This window comes from Hordeum vulgare, chromosome 5H (assembly GCF_904849725.1).
Source record: "Hordeum vulgare subsp. vulgare chromosome 5H, MorexV3_pseudomolecules_assembly, whole genome shotgun sequence".
Classification (NCBI taxonomy): Eukaryota; Viridiplantae; Streptophyta; class Magnoliopsida; order Poales; family Poaceae; genus Hordeum; species Hordeum vulgare.
Genome location: NC_058522.1, coordinates 526,205,263 through 526,221,333, shown reverse-complemented (window position 1 = coordinate 526,221,333; position 16,071 = coordinate 526,205,263). Strand labels below are relative to the sequence as shown.

The 16,071-nt window shown below is 48.3% G+C and overlaps 1 protein-coding gene and 1 pseudogene across 1 annotated transcript; both read right to left on the bottom strand.

Annotated features, from left to right (window-relative positions):
- Nucleotides 1–1,710: 1,710 nt before the first annotated feature.
- Nucleotides 1,711–8,949, bottom strand: LOC123397143 (annotated as a pseudogene).
- Nucleotides 4,902–6,501, bottom strand: LOC123398336. Its single transcript, XM_045092815.1, has 3 exons — nucleotides 6,358–6,501; nucleotides 5,742–6,254; nucleotides 4,902–5,651 (listed from the first exon to the last, which is right to left on the bottom strand). Exons 1-3 carry the CDS (start codon nucleotides 6,425–6,427, stop codon nucleotides 5,098–5,100), a joined length of 1,137 nt encoding a protein of 378 aa, XP_044948750.1. The 5' UTR covers nucleotides 6,428–6,501; the 3' UTR covers nucleotides 4,902–5,097.
- Nucleotides 8,950–16,071: the final 7,122 nt, after the last annotated feature.

The window sequence follows — 16,071 nt, the reverse complement described above, 5'->3', positions numbered from 1 at the left end:
GGATGAGGTGCAAGGTATAGGTTTGCCCTTGATAGGTTTTCTGTTTTAGGATAGATTGTCGTACTGTCAAGGGGGGCTCTCAAGTGAGTAGCTTGATCGTATCGTTCGTTGAGAGCTCAAACCATTTGCATCCTTGCATCATACTTCTGGGTGCTTGTTTGGTATTTCTCTTTGTGAGTTGTATAGCTTATGGTGATCTTCATGACACGCTCGAGTTCATCGAAAACAGAGTCCATATGCATCTTCTATGATGTTTTCGATGTTGGGAGTTTTTAACGGTCTTATTCGAAGAAGGGTTCTCACCATTTTCTTATGGGACTTTTCTCACTTGCTTCTTATTGATATTTCTATCAAGATTGTGTTATCCCATGTCGTTAGCTTTCCAACAAACTTGGTTTCGTTGAATTCGGAGTCCGTATGCGAAAGTTACAGCAGTTTTAGTATCCAACGGTAGTACCGCTCCTGGTGCCAGCGGTAGTACCGCCCTCGGAGAGGTAGTAATTTTTTACTACCGCTCCCTAGCGGTAGTACCACTCCACGAGCGGTAGTACCGCTCCGTCAGACTGTTTTTTTGCATCCTTTTTGGCCTCAGCATGGTTGGTGAACCTACCGAGCGGTAGTACCGCTCCCATGAGCGGTAATACCGCTTTGTGCGGGCTGTGAGGCTTAAAGGTTGGATTTTTCCCCACCTATAAAAGGGGGTCTTCTTCCCCATTGAACCTTATCTCTTTAGCTCGTGTTCTTCCCCATTGTTGAGCTTCTTCGAGCTTGCTAACTCTCAATCCCTCCAATGATTCTTGCTAGTTCTTGAGGGAAAAGAGAGGGGAGATCTAGATCCACAATTCCACCAATCACTTTCTCCTCTAAGTAAGGGGAACCCCTTGGGTCTAGATCTTGGAGTTCTTCGTGTTGTTCTTTGTTCTTCCTCTCATTTTCCTCCCTAGCATTAGTCGCTTTGGTGGCATTTGGGAGAGAAGGACTTGGGCACTCCGTGTGCCCTTGCCATTGCATTAGTTGCATCGGTTTGAGTTCTCCACAGTGATACGTGGAAGTGAAGTTTGAGAAGCTTATTACCTTTGGTACTTAGTACCCTAGATATTGTTCTTCATGGATGCTTTGGCGTCCTAGAAGCTTGGTGGTGTCTCTAAGCTCAATCATTGTGGTGTAAAGCTCCGGGCAAGCGTCGGGGTCTCCAATTAGGTTGTGGAGATTGCCCCGAGCAATTTGTACGGGTACCGGTGACCGCCCCCAAGGTTTGCCATTTGTAGGGTTCGGTGACCGCCCTCAAGGGTCCCTTAGTGGAATCACGACATCTTGCATTGTGCGAGGGCGTGAGGAGATTACGGTGGCCTTTGTGGCATCTTGGGGAGCATTGTGCCTCCACACCGCTCCAACGGAGATTAACATCCGCAAGGGTGTGAACTTCGGGATACATCATCGTCTCCGCGTGCCTCGGTTATCTCTTACCCGAACCCTTTACTTATGCACTTTACTTTGTGATAGCCATATTGTTTATTGTCATATATCTTGCTATCACTTAATTGTTTATCTTGCTTAGCATAAGTTATTGGTGCACATAGGTGAGCCTAGTTGTTGTAGGTTTTGTGCTTGACAAATTAAACGTTAGTTTTATTCCGCATTTGTTCAAGCCTAAATCGTAATTATTTTAAAGCGCCTATTCACCCCCCTCTAGGTGACATCCACGTCATTTCAATTGGTAACAGAGCTAGGTCTATCTTTATTAGGTTTAACCACCTAGAGAGTAAGGATGTCGACTAGGGGTTTAGGATTCACTGACACTCTTAGTTTTGATGGCACAAATTTTGATGTTTCGGTAATTCACATGCTTAATCACTTTCGGGTCTTGGACCCAAATTTCGATCGAGCCAACCAATGGCCACATCACTCCCTCACCCACCAACACTCAAACGAGGTCATTGGCGAAGAAATAGACTCCACCATCCTCTCGGCCACCACCAACACCGACATCGTCTCGGCCACCACCATCAACACCACCACTCCCTCGGCCACCACCATCACCACCACCACCCCCTCGGCCACCAGCATCACTGCCACCACCCCCTCGGCCACCAGCATCACCTCCATCACCCCCTCGGCCACCACTAACATTTCAAAGAGAGGCTTCCAATATTTCTCCATGAGTGAGATGCCAATACTTTCTCGCAGTTTGGATTCATGAACATTACACATAGCTAATTTTTCGACCTTCTTGGGATCACGAATTCTCCCTTCCTAAAGTGCAAGCCTACGCTTCTCGGCCTTCTACTTTCTCTCTTCGTCCGCCAACTTGGCCTTCCATTTCTCATCCTCCAACATCCTGAGCTCATTCCACCTCGTCATCTTCTCTTCTTTGCGTCCGGTCGCCAACACCTTCTTTCTCTCGATCATTGCCACAAGTTCTTCTTTGTAAGTGCCACTGAATGCATTTCTCTTCTTTCTTTCTTTTGCAATCTTGTTTCCTTCTGGTCTATTGTTGGCATCTTCATCAACCTCGGCATCCTCCTCAACGGATATGCTCAACCTTGATATCTTTGGAGTGGTCTCCGCGATTCTTTGGATCCACTTCTCGTTCCGCATAACTCTTTGTAGCAATGATGCAATGTGAAGGGCGTGTAGGCGAACTTGATGTTCATATGCTTGAATAGTTCTTGGATGCATGGGGCATACTCCACACCTTGCACACCGCTCAGTGGTGCATTGTTCACTTGGTTCATACTTCATACAATCGGAATATCAGTTGCATTGGTCATGAATGGTGCTCCAACGATGCCCAAGAGAACCTTGTGTACGGCTTGATCGCACGTCCACGGAGTTGTTGTAGTGCTCGGTAATTCGTTTGACCCGTTCTGATCGTTGCATCCATGGAGATCGCGCACCAAGCATCACAAAGATAAATAGCCTCCTTTTGGTTGTAGTTTTCGATGTGGCACCTTGGCACCTTTGTGCTTGCTTCGGTCACCTTCACAACCTACTCTTCATCGGCAACCTCCTCTTATGCCACATCACTAGTAGGAGAATGCTAGGAGTAGCGTTGTTTTTTCCCTTACCAGCAGCGCTTGTGCGAGCGCTACTGCAATCCGCTACAGCTAATCTATTAGCAGTAGCACTGAAAATAAAAGCGCTACTGGTATACACATTAGCAGTAGCGCTGGAATAAATAAAGCGCTACTGCTAAGCCAGCGCTACTGCTAATATTCGTGCTGTCAATATTTAATTCGCGTCGTATTTATGCCCCCCTACGTATTTGTGCATGCTCTATATAGTTTCATCATATCATAATAAACATGCATAATTTTCATCACGTCATACACATAAAGTAGTCTCTTCATTTATACCATCATCATCATCATCATCATTATCCAACACAAATCTCGAAAATAACGATACACACAAGTCATGACAGACCCACAAAAATAGCACGCACTGTTGCTACTTAGCAGTAGCTGTGGAAATGCATCCCATGCTACTACTACGGTAGTTGGTAGTTAGCAGTAGCGCGTCCTATTTCCAGCGCTACTGCTAAGTAGCACCAGCGCGTGCTATTTTCCAGCGCTACTACTAGGATCCTACCTATAAGGTTTTTTCTACTAGTGCCTCCTCCTCGGCCTCCTCCTCCTCCCCGGTCACATCTTGCTCCATGTCTTGGGCGGCCGCCGAATGATCCCAAAATGAGTCGTAGTTGAGCTCATCAAGTCCAACGGCGTCCGAGGACTCCAAGGAGCCGAGGAATTCAGCCCCGTTCATCTCCACACTACAACGAACGAAGAAAACATTATCAACAATCACTACCGGCCACCAACAATCACTCTTGATACCAACAAGACACGAGGTCGACCGTTTTACCTTGTGGACATTTCATCGAGCACTTGACAGTCGCGATGCTTCTTGCCGTTTGCGGCCGCCACCTGTGTCGTAGCAGTGGTCTTAGGGGCCGTTGGAGTTGCAACATGAGGCGCCCCTTTGGCCTTCTTCATCTCCTTCTTCGTGGTCACCTCAGCGAGCGTCGTCGCCGCAACCGTTGGCTTTCAAGCTCGTTTGGCTTCGGTAGGTCCAGCGGGAAGGCGGCAGACCGTTGCCAGAAAGCCGATGGACATCCATGTGGCCATTGGAGCGGTTGGAGGAGGCGCTTGGACACGGTGTTTTTGTTTTCATCCCCAAACACTTCTTCGGCATCGGCGCCGGTGCGTGGGTGATTTCCAACGACGAAAAAACAATGACAGGTGGCCGACAGGGTGAAGAAAGGGGTCGGGCTATCCATTCCGGCCGACCAAAAGGACACTGATGCCAGCGGAGGGGTGTGGCGGCTACGGTGGCAAGAGATAGTGCGGCGCGCGAGGTGCGAGTGGGAGAGGTGCAAAATTTAGTGTGCCGCTGCGGAAGTAAATTTAGCAAGATTTGAGGGGATATAAGGAGCTGGAGTAAAAAAATTACTGCACTAAAACTTTTAAGGGATAGGTTAGGTGCACCGTAAGGCCTCGTTTGACACGGAGGGATTCACGAGGTTTCGAGAGGAAAATTTTCGGGAGGGCCAGAAACCCCACAGAACCTCAGACGCCCATTTGATAAGAGAAGGGTTTGCTTAGCCGAATCCACTCCGTTCATCTTCAATTCCTTTTTATCCATGTGTTTCAGGACCCTCTTTCAGGGACTGGTGGAAACAAATCCTCGAGGATTTGAGAGGACTCCTCCTCTCCAAACCTCCCCAATCTACTTCTACCAAACAAAGCCTAAGGGAGTAAAACATATTTTTCACTCTCTCATGGCTTTCTAAGGGTCGATTAAAAATATCCTTGCTTCGTCCTTTGGAAGCGGAGGAGAGAGTACGCCAATATATACTCTCGAAAAAGAAAAGAAAAACACTCAACCGGGGATGATGCTCATGCAAATCCAGCAATTCGCCGCTCTTTGAGAAAAGCTGGTCACGGTCAATATACAACAACCTGGAGCACAAGATTCTAAAATCGACCCGCTTCCAATGGATCTACACCACCTCGTCGGCCTACAATGCCCAATTCGCTGGACTTGCCCAGCTAGCCGCTCTCCTGAAAATTCAAGCTCTACCAGCACTGCAACGCATCAGCGGAGCAACCGGCGAGCATGCGGGCGTGAAACGCAGACGAGCGAGACGTCGTCGACGACGGGCCCGCAGAGCGTGCCGCTGCCGTCAGACGTCGTGTGGTAGCCGGCACTGTAGAACACCACCCGCGTGCTGTTGCCGTCCGGCGTGAAGTCGAGCGCGTCGCGCGCGTACCCGCCCGTGCCCTTCGAGCTGTACGGCACGCTCTTGCTCCCGCGCGCCGTGGCCACCTGCACGCGCATGGGCGACGCCACGCACCCGTTGGCCGCGTCGCCCACCGAGAACTGCAGCCTGCACGAGCTGCCGGGGACGGTGGCCACCTCCTGGACCAGCGCGACCTCCACGCCGGCCACCAGCTCCACGGCGCGGGCGCCGTGCGGCACCCGGAAGTGCGCCGAGTCGATGTACTTCACCACCTTGGAGTAGGACATGACCATCCAGCCCGGCAGCGGCGAGGTGTCGTCTTCGTCCATCGGCGGCACCAGGACACCCCACGGCGAGCCGGGGGTGATGTACGGCCCCTCCTCGAAGTCCCCGTTTACCAGCATGTTGTCTGCACAGCACAGATCACGTTAACTCCGTCACAGAGAATCGTTTATCAAGTAAGTAGAGACGAGACGAGATCGTCGGAATTTGTTCTCACTGTGGGTGGCGCGAGGAGGGTTGAGCGCTCTCATGGCGACGCAGTCGACGATGGGGCCGCACGCGGGGTCCTCCTCGTGGTCGTCCCCGTGGTGGATGATGAACGACACGGCGCCCTGCTTGGCCTTGAAGGCCCAGGAGTAGGAGTCCCAGCCGCTGCTGGTGTACACCGTCTGGATGGGGAGCTCGTCGGCCACGTCGTCGTCGCCGGGGACGACCGAGACTCTAAGCCTCTCCGACTGGGCGCAAGTGCGCGCGGCGCTGAAGGTGATGGAGTAGTACTTGCCGCGCGTCACGCTGAGCTGCTGCCGGATGGAGGAGCCGGCGCCCAGCTGCACGGCGTGCCGCCCTTCCGGCACCGTCAGGACCATGCCGCCCTGCCTCGCGCCGGACTCGATGTACTCCACGAAGCCGGTGACCTTCCAGTACGGGATCGCGCTCGCCCCCGTCACCCTCGTGCCGTTCATCTGGGACCTGTTGGGCGCGTACTCGAAGTTCCCGTTCAGCAGCGGGCCTGCAGCTCGCATGGCATCGCGTGTCAGACAATGCTAACACAATGTACGTATATATCTTGTGCTGCCACTAAACAACAATGTGATCATGTTGGAGGCTCTCACCGTCTCCGCCGGAAGCGGCAGCTCGTGCTGCCGCGCAGGCGAGCAAGAAGAGGGCGCCATTGAGCATCATCGACCTCTCCAGCTATGACGATCCTATCGAGTGTCCTCTGCTTGGGGATCGGACTGGAATGGAACGGTGCTGTCGAGCACGGAGTTACTTGACCGTCGGGGAGGTGGGATCTTATATAGGCCGGCGGTTGAGGCGTCGCCGAACGGAAGGTTCCGTTTATTCCTATGGTCGGCCGGAGCACGCTGGTTCACCCTGGGCGGGGGTGGGGGTGGTACGTGGTGACCGGGGAAGGCACACCTGCACGCATGGCGCGACATCGAAGCGCCTGTCAGAGTGTCAGTGCTACTACGGCTGGCATCTGGCGGACAGAGGTGAAATAATGGATTGTCGGCCTCGGTTGGGTCTGGGTAGGGTCGCAACCAGGAACCATGGAGGCTAGGGAAGGCACACCTGCGTTGACTCTGCACAGATCCCATTCTATTTTAAGTATTTGTCAACGCTCCGCCGTGCCGCGCGTCGGCGAGTGGCTGCCGCAAATCAACCGCCCATGTACCCTGGGCACGTGCCCGGGCTCGACGCCGGAGGGTACTTGCAATCCGGCGAGCTCCGGTGGCGTGTCCAAGATCGCCGGAATTGCCACCGGTGATCAGTGCTGAGAAAAAAAAGAACCGTTTGCTTTAACTGGGCCAGCTTGTGTCGAGTAATTAGGCATAATTTCCATGATTAGTTTCAGAATATAAAGCATGACGATACCAACTACTAACATGTGAAACTCTAACATACTAGATGCAGCACACACCATGAATAGCAGCAAGACCGTATAGCAAAACATGTACGCATCTAACATGTTCATCACGCTAACGGGAACACGACGCACGTACCGAAAGTTCGTAGAGGAAGCAGATGTGTTCGGTGCAGGTAAGTTGTTGACGATGATGTTGCCGATGGCGGGACGAAGTAGAGTGCGCTTGAGGCGGCGGTACGCAGCACCGCCCGACTTGCTTGGTAGACGACCCGTTGTGGAAGCAGCGAGCAGTCGCGCAAAGCGCTTCCTAAAAACCTAATTCGCCATCTCCCGTACAGGATCGCAAAGGCGACTAGTTCCGGAGACCTGCTCTCCCGTTCGCCATTGGACGCCGACGCTCGAGATGAGGTAGACTACGATGGCGGCACAAGTTGTGAGACGAGGCAAAACCCTAGATGTTTTTCGGTTTGTCTTTGGCCGACCCCGATAAGTTGTATATATAGGAGGACCAAGGTCGGTTCCGTGTCGCGACCACGTCTCAAACCGACTTGGTTTCCAGGTCGTATACTTACCGGACAAGAAATTAACTTGTCTTGACGAATCATTCACGCGCATGTCGCACGTACGCGCCGCCCCGCCCCGCCCTGCCAGGCGAGGCGAGCGCGCGCGTGTGGTTCTCTCCTTTCTCTTCTCAACACACACTTAGAGCGGTGGGGAGAACTCAGTATACAAAGAGGTCCAACACTTCCTCCACTAGCGGTATGGGACTAAACTTTAGCACCACCACACCACCACTTGCGATTTTATTCATGGGCTCAATTTGACATTTCAAAATTTTGTAGATGGCCCAAGCCCATTTAATTCTAACAATCCCCCACCAGATTTCAAATACCCATTTAAAGATTTGCCTTGTCTCTCCACTTGTTTAATATACCAGTGTTTCAGCAGAGACTGTTAAGTTGAACTTCTGCCTAGAACTTTAAGCTACATCCATCCACAACTTGACAATGTACTATGCCTTGAATTGCTAGTTTTGTGTGAACTGGTTTCACTCAAAGTCTTAACCAGTATCTAGCTGCCAGTAGGCTACCCCGCGGTTTGGAGCATATACGTCGTACTCCCTGGTCTCTTCATGAGCTTACTAGAGATTACCCAAATCTCCTAGATTGCGACGTTTTACAATCGAAGTTCATATAGGTGTGTTCTTTCAAGATTGTTCTGTAGGACAACATCTTTGCTATAATAGCCAATAGAATCACATTAAGGCATGTTGCCAACCTGCCTAACAGTACTTAAGCCTTACAGCTCTGAGAGTTTTGCATCTTCACTTAGAGACGGTCACTTATTACTCTCCTGTGTTAACCAATAGCTTGTTCTTCCCAGGTCCTAATTCACGGGATCTCCGATCACAAAGGTTGGGTTACTACTATGGTGTAACGTCTATGGGTCTCATACCCATCTCCCTAGATGCACTATCTATCACATTGCGTGATAGTCCCTTTGTGAAAGGATCTGCCAGGTTTTTGTCTGTTTGAATATACGTAACAGTTATTACTCCGGAGTTTCTCAACTTCCTGACAGATTTTAAACGTCTCTTCACGTGTCTTGATCACTTCGCGTTAACATTAGAATTATTCACTTTAGCGATAATCGTTTGGTTCACAATTCATAAGAATAGCCGGTACAGGTTTTTCAACCACAGGCAAGTCCATCAAGAGTTCACGCAGCCATTCTACCTCTACAGTGGTTGTGTCTAACGCAGTTAGTTCTGCTTCCATAGTTGACCTTGTCAATATGGTTTGCTTGCAAGACCTCCATGACACTGCACCACCTCCATGAGTAAATACATACCCACTTGTAGCGTGGAGTACATCAACATCAGAGATCCAATTTGAATCACTATATCCTTCTAGCACAGCGGGGTGCCCTGAATAGTGACTTTCATAACTCATAGTACCTCTCAGATAGTGCAATACCCTTTCTAGTGCATGCCAATGATCATTACCCGGGTTGGACATGAACCTACTCAGTTTGCTCACAACAAAAGAGATGTCTGGTCTTGTAGCGCTAGCTAGGTACATGAGTGAACCGATAATTTGAGAGTATCTTAATTGCTCTCTCGTTTCTTTCTTGTTCTTTCTAAGTGCCATGCTGGGATCATAAGGTGTTGGAGAAGGCTTGCTATCCATAAAGAGGAAACGGCTCAAGACCTTCTCAACATAGTGAGATTGCGTTAGAGTAATCCCACTCTCATCCTTAATAAGTTTGATGTTAAGGATCACATTGGCCTCTCCTAGATCTTTCATGTCAAAACTCTTTGATAGGAAAGTCTTGACCTCATTGATCACAACAATGTTTGTACCAAAGATCAATATGTCATCCACATACAAACATAATATGACACTATTGCCTCCACCATGGCGATAGTAGACACACCTATCAGCCTCATTAATGACAAATCCCGCATGAGTCAAAGTTCTTTCAAACTTCTCATGCCATTGCTTAGGTGCTTGTTTCAGACCATCCAAAGATTTTAGCAACTTGCACACCTTTTTATCTTCTCCTTTTACCACAAACCCATCAGGCTGATCCATATAAATTTCCTCTTCCAACTCTCCATTTAGGAAAGCTGTCTTTACATCCATTTGATGAATGATCAGACCATAAGAGGCAACCAGGGAAAGTAGCACCCGAATGGTGGTTATTCTAGCAACAGATGAATAGGTGTCAAAGTAATATTCGCCTTCTTTCTGAGTGCAGCCCTTGGCCACAAGTCGCGCCTTGTACTTATCAATAGTACCATCAGGCCTTAACTTCTTTTTGAACACCCATTTACAACCCACAGGTTTACAACCATAAGGTCGTTCAGTTAACTCCCAAGTTCCATTAGAAAGAATTGAGTCCATCTCATTATGAAAAACTTCTTTCCAATCATCTACATCTGGAGACGCATATGCCCCTTCAATAGACTTGGGAGTATCGTCCACAAGGTATACAATGAAATCATCACCAAAGGATTTTGCAACCCTTTGTCTCTTGCTCCTTACAGGAGCTTCATCGTTATCCTTCTCATGGACCTCCTCGGGTGTTTATTCAATATAATCATCAAGTGTACTAGATTTAGAATTTAACTCAGAAGAAAATCTAGCAATGCTATGCATATCTTTCATAGGAAACATATTCTCAAAAAATGTTGCATCACGAGATTCCATTACAGTATCTACATGCATATCAGGAACCTCAGATTTAACTACTAAAAATCTATAAGCAATGCTCCGCTGAGCATAACCCAGAAAAACACAATCCACTGTCTTTGGTCCAAGTTTGCGTTTCTTGGGAATAGGAATATTGACCTTTGCTAAACATCCCCAAGTGCGCAAATAAGAAAGTGATGGTTTTCTCCAAACCCACTCTTCATAAGGGGTTTCTCTTTATTTTTGTTAGGAACTCTATTCAGGACATGAGATACAGTCAGCAAAGCCTCCCCCACCATGACTTAGATAAACCAATAGTGTCCATCATGGCGTTCACCAAGTGAGTCAACGTGCGGTTTTTCCGCTCGGCAATCCCATTTGATTGCGGCGAATAGGGAGGTGTCCTCTCATGAATAATACCATGTTCCTCACAAAATTCATCAAAAACTTTGGAAAAATATTCTCCACCACGATCCGACCTAAGACGCTTGATCTTTATCTCTAGTTGATTTTCAACTTCAGCTTTATAGATCTTAAAGTAATCGAGAGCTTCATCTTTAGTTTGCAACAAATAAACATAGCAAAATCTAGTCGCATCATCAATCAAAGTCATGAAATATTTCTTTCCACCTTTTGTCAACACACCATTCATCTCACATAGATCAGAATGTATGAGTTCTAGAGGTGCCAAGTTTCTCTCTTCGGCAGCCGTGTGAGGCTTTGGAGGTTGCTTCAATTGCACACAACTATGGCACTTAGAGCCTTTGGCAAGTGTGAAATTAGGAATTAAACTCATACTGGATAGTCAAGACATTAAACCAAAATTAATATGACACAAACGAGAATGCCAAACACTTGTATCATCATTAATACTAGCACAAATTTGGTTTACTGACTTATTGCAAAAATGTGAAAGGGAAAAGCGGAACAAGCCGCCGCACTATAGCCTTTACCTATAAATTGTCCAAATCTCGACATGATTACTTTATTTGACTCTTAAACTACCTTAAACCCATCTCGACATAGAAGGGAGCCGCTAACTAGATTCTTGTTCATAGTAGGGACATGTTGCACATTCCTTAGTTGCACGATCTTTCCCGAAGTAAACTTCAGATCCACCGTGCCAATGCCACGAACAGAAGCATGCGACCCATTCTCCATTAGGACGGAAGAATCCCTTGCGACCTGATAAGAAGTAAACAAAGAGACGTCAGCACACACATGAAAGTTAGCTCCTGAATCAATCCACCATGAAGATGATTGAAATACTGAAAGCACAATAGGTAAATTACCATACCCATCAATATTGCTAGCGGTCACCATGTTAACTGTCTTGGAGCTGGTTTTCCCTCTGCGGTCTGCGCGTTCTGGGCATTCCTTGGAAAAGTGTCCGAGCTTCCCGCAAGCGTAGCACTCTAGCTCAGCCTTGTTGAACTTCTTCTTCTTGAAGGTAGTTGTCTTTATAGGCTTGTTGAAAACAGGCTTGTTCTTTCCTTTGTTCTTGTTCTGTGGGAACCTTTGTACCATGTTGGCAGTAGGTTGAACCTCACCTCCTTTCTCAGTAGTGTCTTTAGCCCGAGTTTTCTCTTCAACATCAAGAGATGCAATCAGATTTTCAACTGATATCTCCTGTCTCTTATGTTTCAGAGAAGTGGCGAAGTTCCTCCATGAATAAGGCAACTTTGTAATAATGCACCCAACTACAAATTTATGGGGTAGATCACACTTAAGGAGTTCCAGTTCTTTCACAATACACTGTATCTCATGAGCTTGTTCAACCACAGAACGGTTATTCACCATCTTGTAGTCGTGAAAATTCTCCATGATGTACAATTCATTGCCTACATCTGTAGCACCGAATTTAGCCTTCAGTGCATCCCACAGTGTATTTCCGTCTTGTATGTGCATGTACACATCACACAGACGGCCGGCAAGAACACTCAAAATGCATTCCACAAACATAGTGTTGGCTTCCTGGAACTTCCTCTGATCTTCATCAGAAGCTCCCTCTGGCATGCCAGCACTAACATGGAAAACTTTCAGAGGAGTAAGCCAGAGCGTGGATCTCACTTCCCACCTCTTAAAGTGCACACCGGTAAACTTATCCGGCCTCAGTGCATCAGAAAATCCAGCCATAGTTAACTCAGGAAATTGCCTACAATTAGTTTTTGGATTGTCGTGTAATTAGGCACAATTTCCATGATTAATTTCAGAATATAAAGCATGACGATACCAACTACTAACATGTGAAACTCTAACATACTAGATGCAGCAGACAACATGAATAGCAGCAAGACCGTATAGCAAAACATGTACGCATCTAACATGTTCATCAGGCTAACGGGAACACGACGCACGTACCGAACGTTTATAGAGGAAGCAGATGTGTTCGGTGCAGGTACGTTGTTGACGATGACATTGGTGATGACAGGACGAAGTAGACTACGCTTGAGGCGGCGGTACGCAGCACCGCCCAACTTGCTTGGTAGACGACCCGTTGTGGAAGCAACGAGCAGTCGCGCAGAGCGCTTCCCAAAAACCTAATTTTCCCTCTCCCGTACAGGATCACAAAGGCGACTGGTTCCGGAGACCTGCTCTCCAGTTCTCCGTTGGACGCCAGCGCTCGGGATGAGGTAGACTACGATGGCGGCGCAAGTTGTGAGATGAGGCAAAACCCTAGATGTTTTTCGGTGTGTCTTTAGCCGACCCCGATAAGCTGTATATATTCCGTGTCGCGACCACGTCTCAAACCGACTTGGTTTCCAAGTCATATACTTACCGGACAAGAAATTAACTTGTCTGCCAAGACATAAAGACTTGGTTTCCAAGTCGTATACTTTCCGGACAAGAAATTAACTTGTCCGACAAGACATAAAAAACAAAACGGCAAAAGGTAGCCACGCCCCCGCAAGGCATTGGACCGGAATTTGGCGGACCATTCACGCGCATGTCGCACGTACGCGCCGCCCTGCCCGGCCAGGCGAGGCGAGCGAGCGCGCGCGTGTGGTTTTCTCCTTTCTCTTCTCAACACACACTTAGAGTGATGGGGAGAACTCACTGTATAAAGAGGTCCAACACTTCTTCCACTACCGGTATGGGACTAAACTTTAGCACCACCACACCACCACTTGCCATTTTATTCATGGGCTCAATTTGAGATTTTAGAATTTTGTAGATGGGCCAAGCCATTTAATTCTAACAACTTGTCCGTTTCATGCACACTTGGGCCTTACATCGTGTCTTAGCAGCAGGGCAGGGGCCCATAACATTCCCTGTTTGGGCCGCAGGCCCATTCGATCCATCATTGATGTTGTTGACCTGCTTGCCTGGCAACGGCGTGTGCGTAATGCGTCGCGTGCCCTATACCTCGGTGTGAGGCGAGTGCCCGGCCTATGCGGGGGAGAGATGTTTGAATTATGCCCTAGAGGCAGTAATAAATATAGTTATTATTATAATTCTTGTATCAAGATAATCGTTTATTATCCATGCTATAATTGTATTGAATGAAGACTCATTTACATGTGTGGATACATAGACAAAACACTGTCCCTAGCAAGCCTCTAGTTGGCTAGCCAGTTGATCAAAGATAATCAGTGTCTTCTGATTATGAACAAGGTGTTGTTGCTTGATAACTGGATCACGTCATTAGGAGAATCACGTGATGGACTAGACCCAAACTAATAGACGTAGCATGTTGATCGTGTCATTTTATTGCTACTGTTTTCTGCGTGTCAAGTATTTATTCCTATGACCATGAGATCATATAACTTACTAACACCGGAGGAATACTTTGTGTGTATCAAACGTCGCAACGTAACTGGGTGACTATAAAGATGCTCTACAGGTATCTTCGAAGGTGTTCGTTAAGTTAGTATGGATCGAGACTGGGATTTGTCACTCCGTGTGACGGAGAGGTATCTCGGGGCCCACTCGGTAATACAACATCACACACAAGCCTTGCAAGAAATGTGACTTAGTGTAAGTTGCGGGATCTTGTATTACGGAACGAGTAAAGAGACTTGCCGGTAAACGAGATTGAAATAGGTATGTGGACACTGACGATCGAATCTCGGGCAAGTAACATACCGAAGGACAAAGGGAATGACATACGGGATTATATGAATCCTTGGCACTGAGGTTCAAACGATAAGTTCTTCGTAGAATATGTAGGATCCAATATGGGCATCCAGGTCCCGCTATTGGATATTGACCGAGGAGTCTCTCGGGTCATGTGTACATAGTTCTCGAACCCGCAGGGTCTGCACACTTAAGGTTCGACGTTGTTTTATGCGTATTTGAGTTATATGGTTGGTTACCGAATGTTGTTCGGAGTCCCGGATGAGATCACGGATGTCACGAGGGATTCCGGAATGGTCCGGAAACGAAGATTGATATATAGGATGACCTCATTTGATTACTGGAAGGTTTTCGGAGTTACCGGGAATGTACCGGGAAGGACGAATGGGTTCCGGGAGTTCACCGGGGGGGCCACCCACCCCGGGGAAGCCCATAGGTGTTTGGGGTGCCGCACCAGCCCTTAGTGGGCTGGTGGGACAGCCCAAAATAGGCCTATGCGCATTGGGAAGAAAATCAAAGAGAAAAAGAAAAAAAGGAGGAGGTGGGAAAGGGAAGAAGGACTCCACCTTCCAAACCAAGTAGGACTTGGGTTGGGAGGGGAATCCTTCCCCCCTTGGCTCGGCCGACCCCTTGGGGGTTCTTGGACACCAAGGCAAGGCTCCCCCTCTCTCTCCTATATATAGTGGGGTTTTAGGGCTGATTTGGGACACTTTGCCACGGCAGCCCGACCACATATCTCCACAGTTTTACCTCTAGATCGCGTTTCTGTGGAGCTCGGGCGGAGCCCTGCTGAGACGAGATCATCACCAACCTCCGGAGCGCCGTCACGCTGCCCGAGAACTCTTCTACCTCTCCGTCTCTCTTGCTTGATCAAGAAGGCCGAGATCATCGTCGAGCTGTACGTGTGCTGAACGCGGAGGTGCCGTCCGTTCGGCACTAGATCGTGGGACTGATCGCGGGGCGGATCGAGGGACGTGAGGACGTTCCACTACATCAACCGTGTTCACTAACGCTTCTGCTGTACGGTCTACAAGGGTACGTAGATCACACATCCCCTCTCGTAGATGGACATCACCATGATAGGTCTTCGTGCGCGTAGGAAATTTTTTCTTTCCCATGCGACGTTCCCCAACAAGAGATGGCGCCTGGCCACCGCCCGAGTCAGGCCACGGGACAATTTTTTTGTTTTGATCTTTTTCTCTAACAAATTTCAAAATTGATCTTACTTTCAAAATAATTTTGAGTCTGGCCTCTTTTGGTGACGCCAACATCTTTGACGTCTAGTTTGCATGGAAGACGCGAAGGTCGCTGTCGTGTGGTACGGGCTACATGACCGACTGACCGTTGAGTTTTTGACGTGGCAAAGAGCCAGACGCGAGGGATCCTGACATCTGGTCCTGGACCAGACGCCAAGGACCCTGTCGTTTGATGTCAAATGTCGGGCACCTTGGCATCTGGTACTCCTGTTATTCAACCATATCGTACTGCATGCATAGCTATAAATCAACCTGTTGATTTCCGTACAAAGCAAAGGCAACCTTATGGTAGCACCACTACTAAGCATGAGGACATGAGTAGGTGATTGATCATAAATCGACATTATCCTACTGCGTGTGCGTGTGAAGAGGAGATGTATCGATGGGTGGTTGCAGCCGTTGCCCGCTGGGTAACCTCTTGTAGCCATGCTT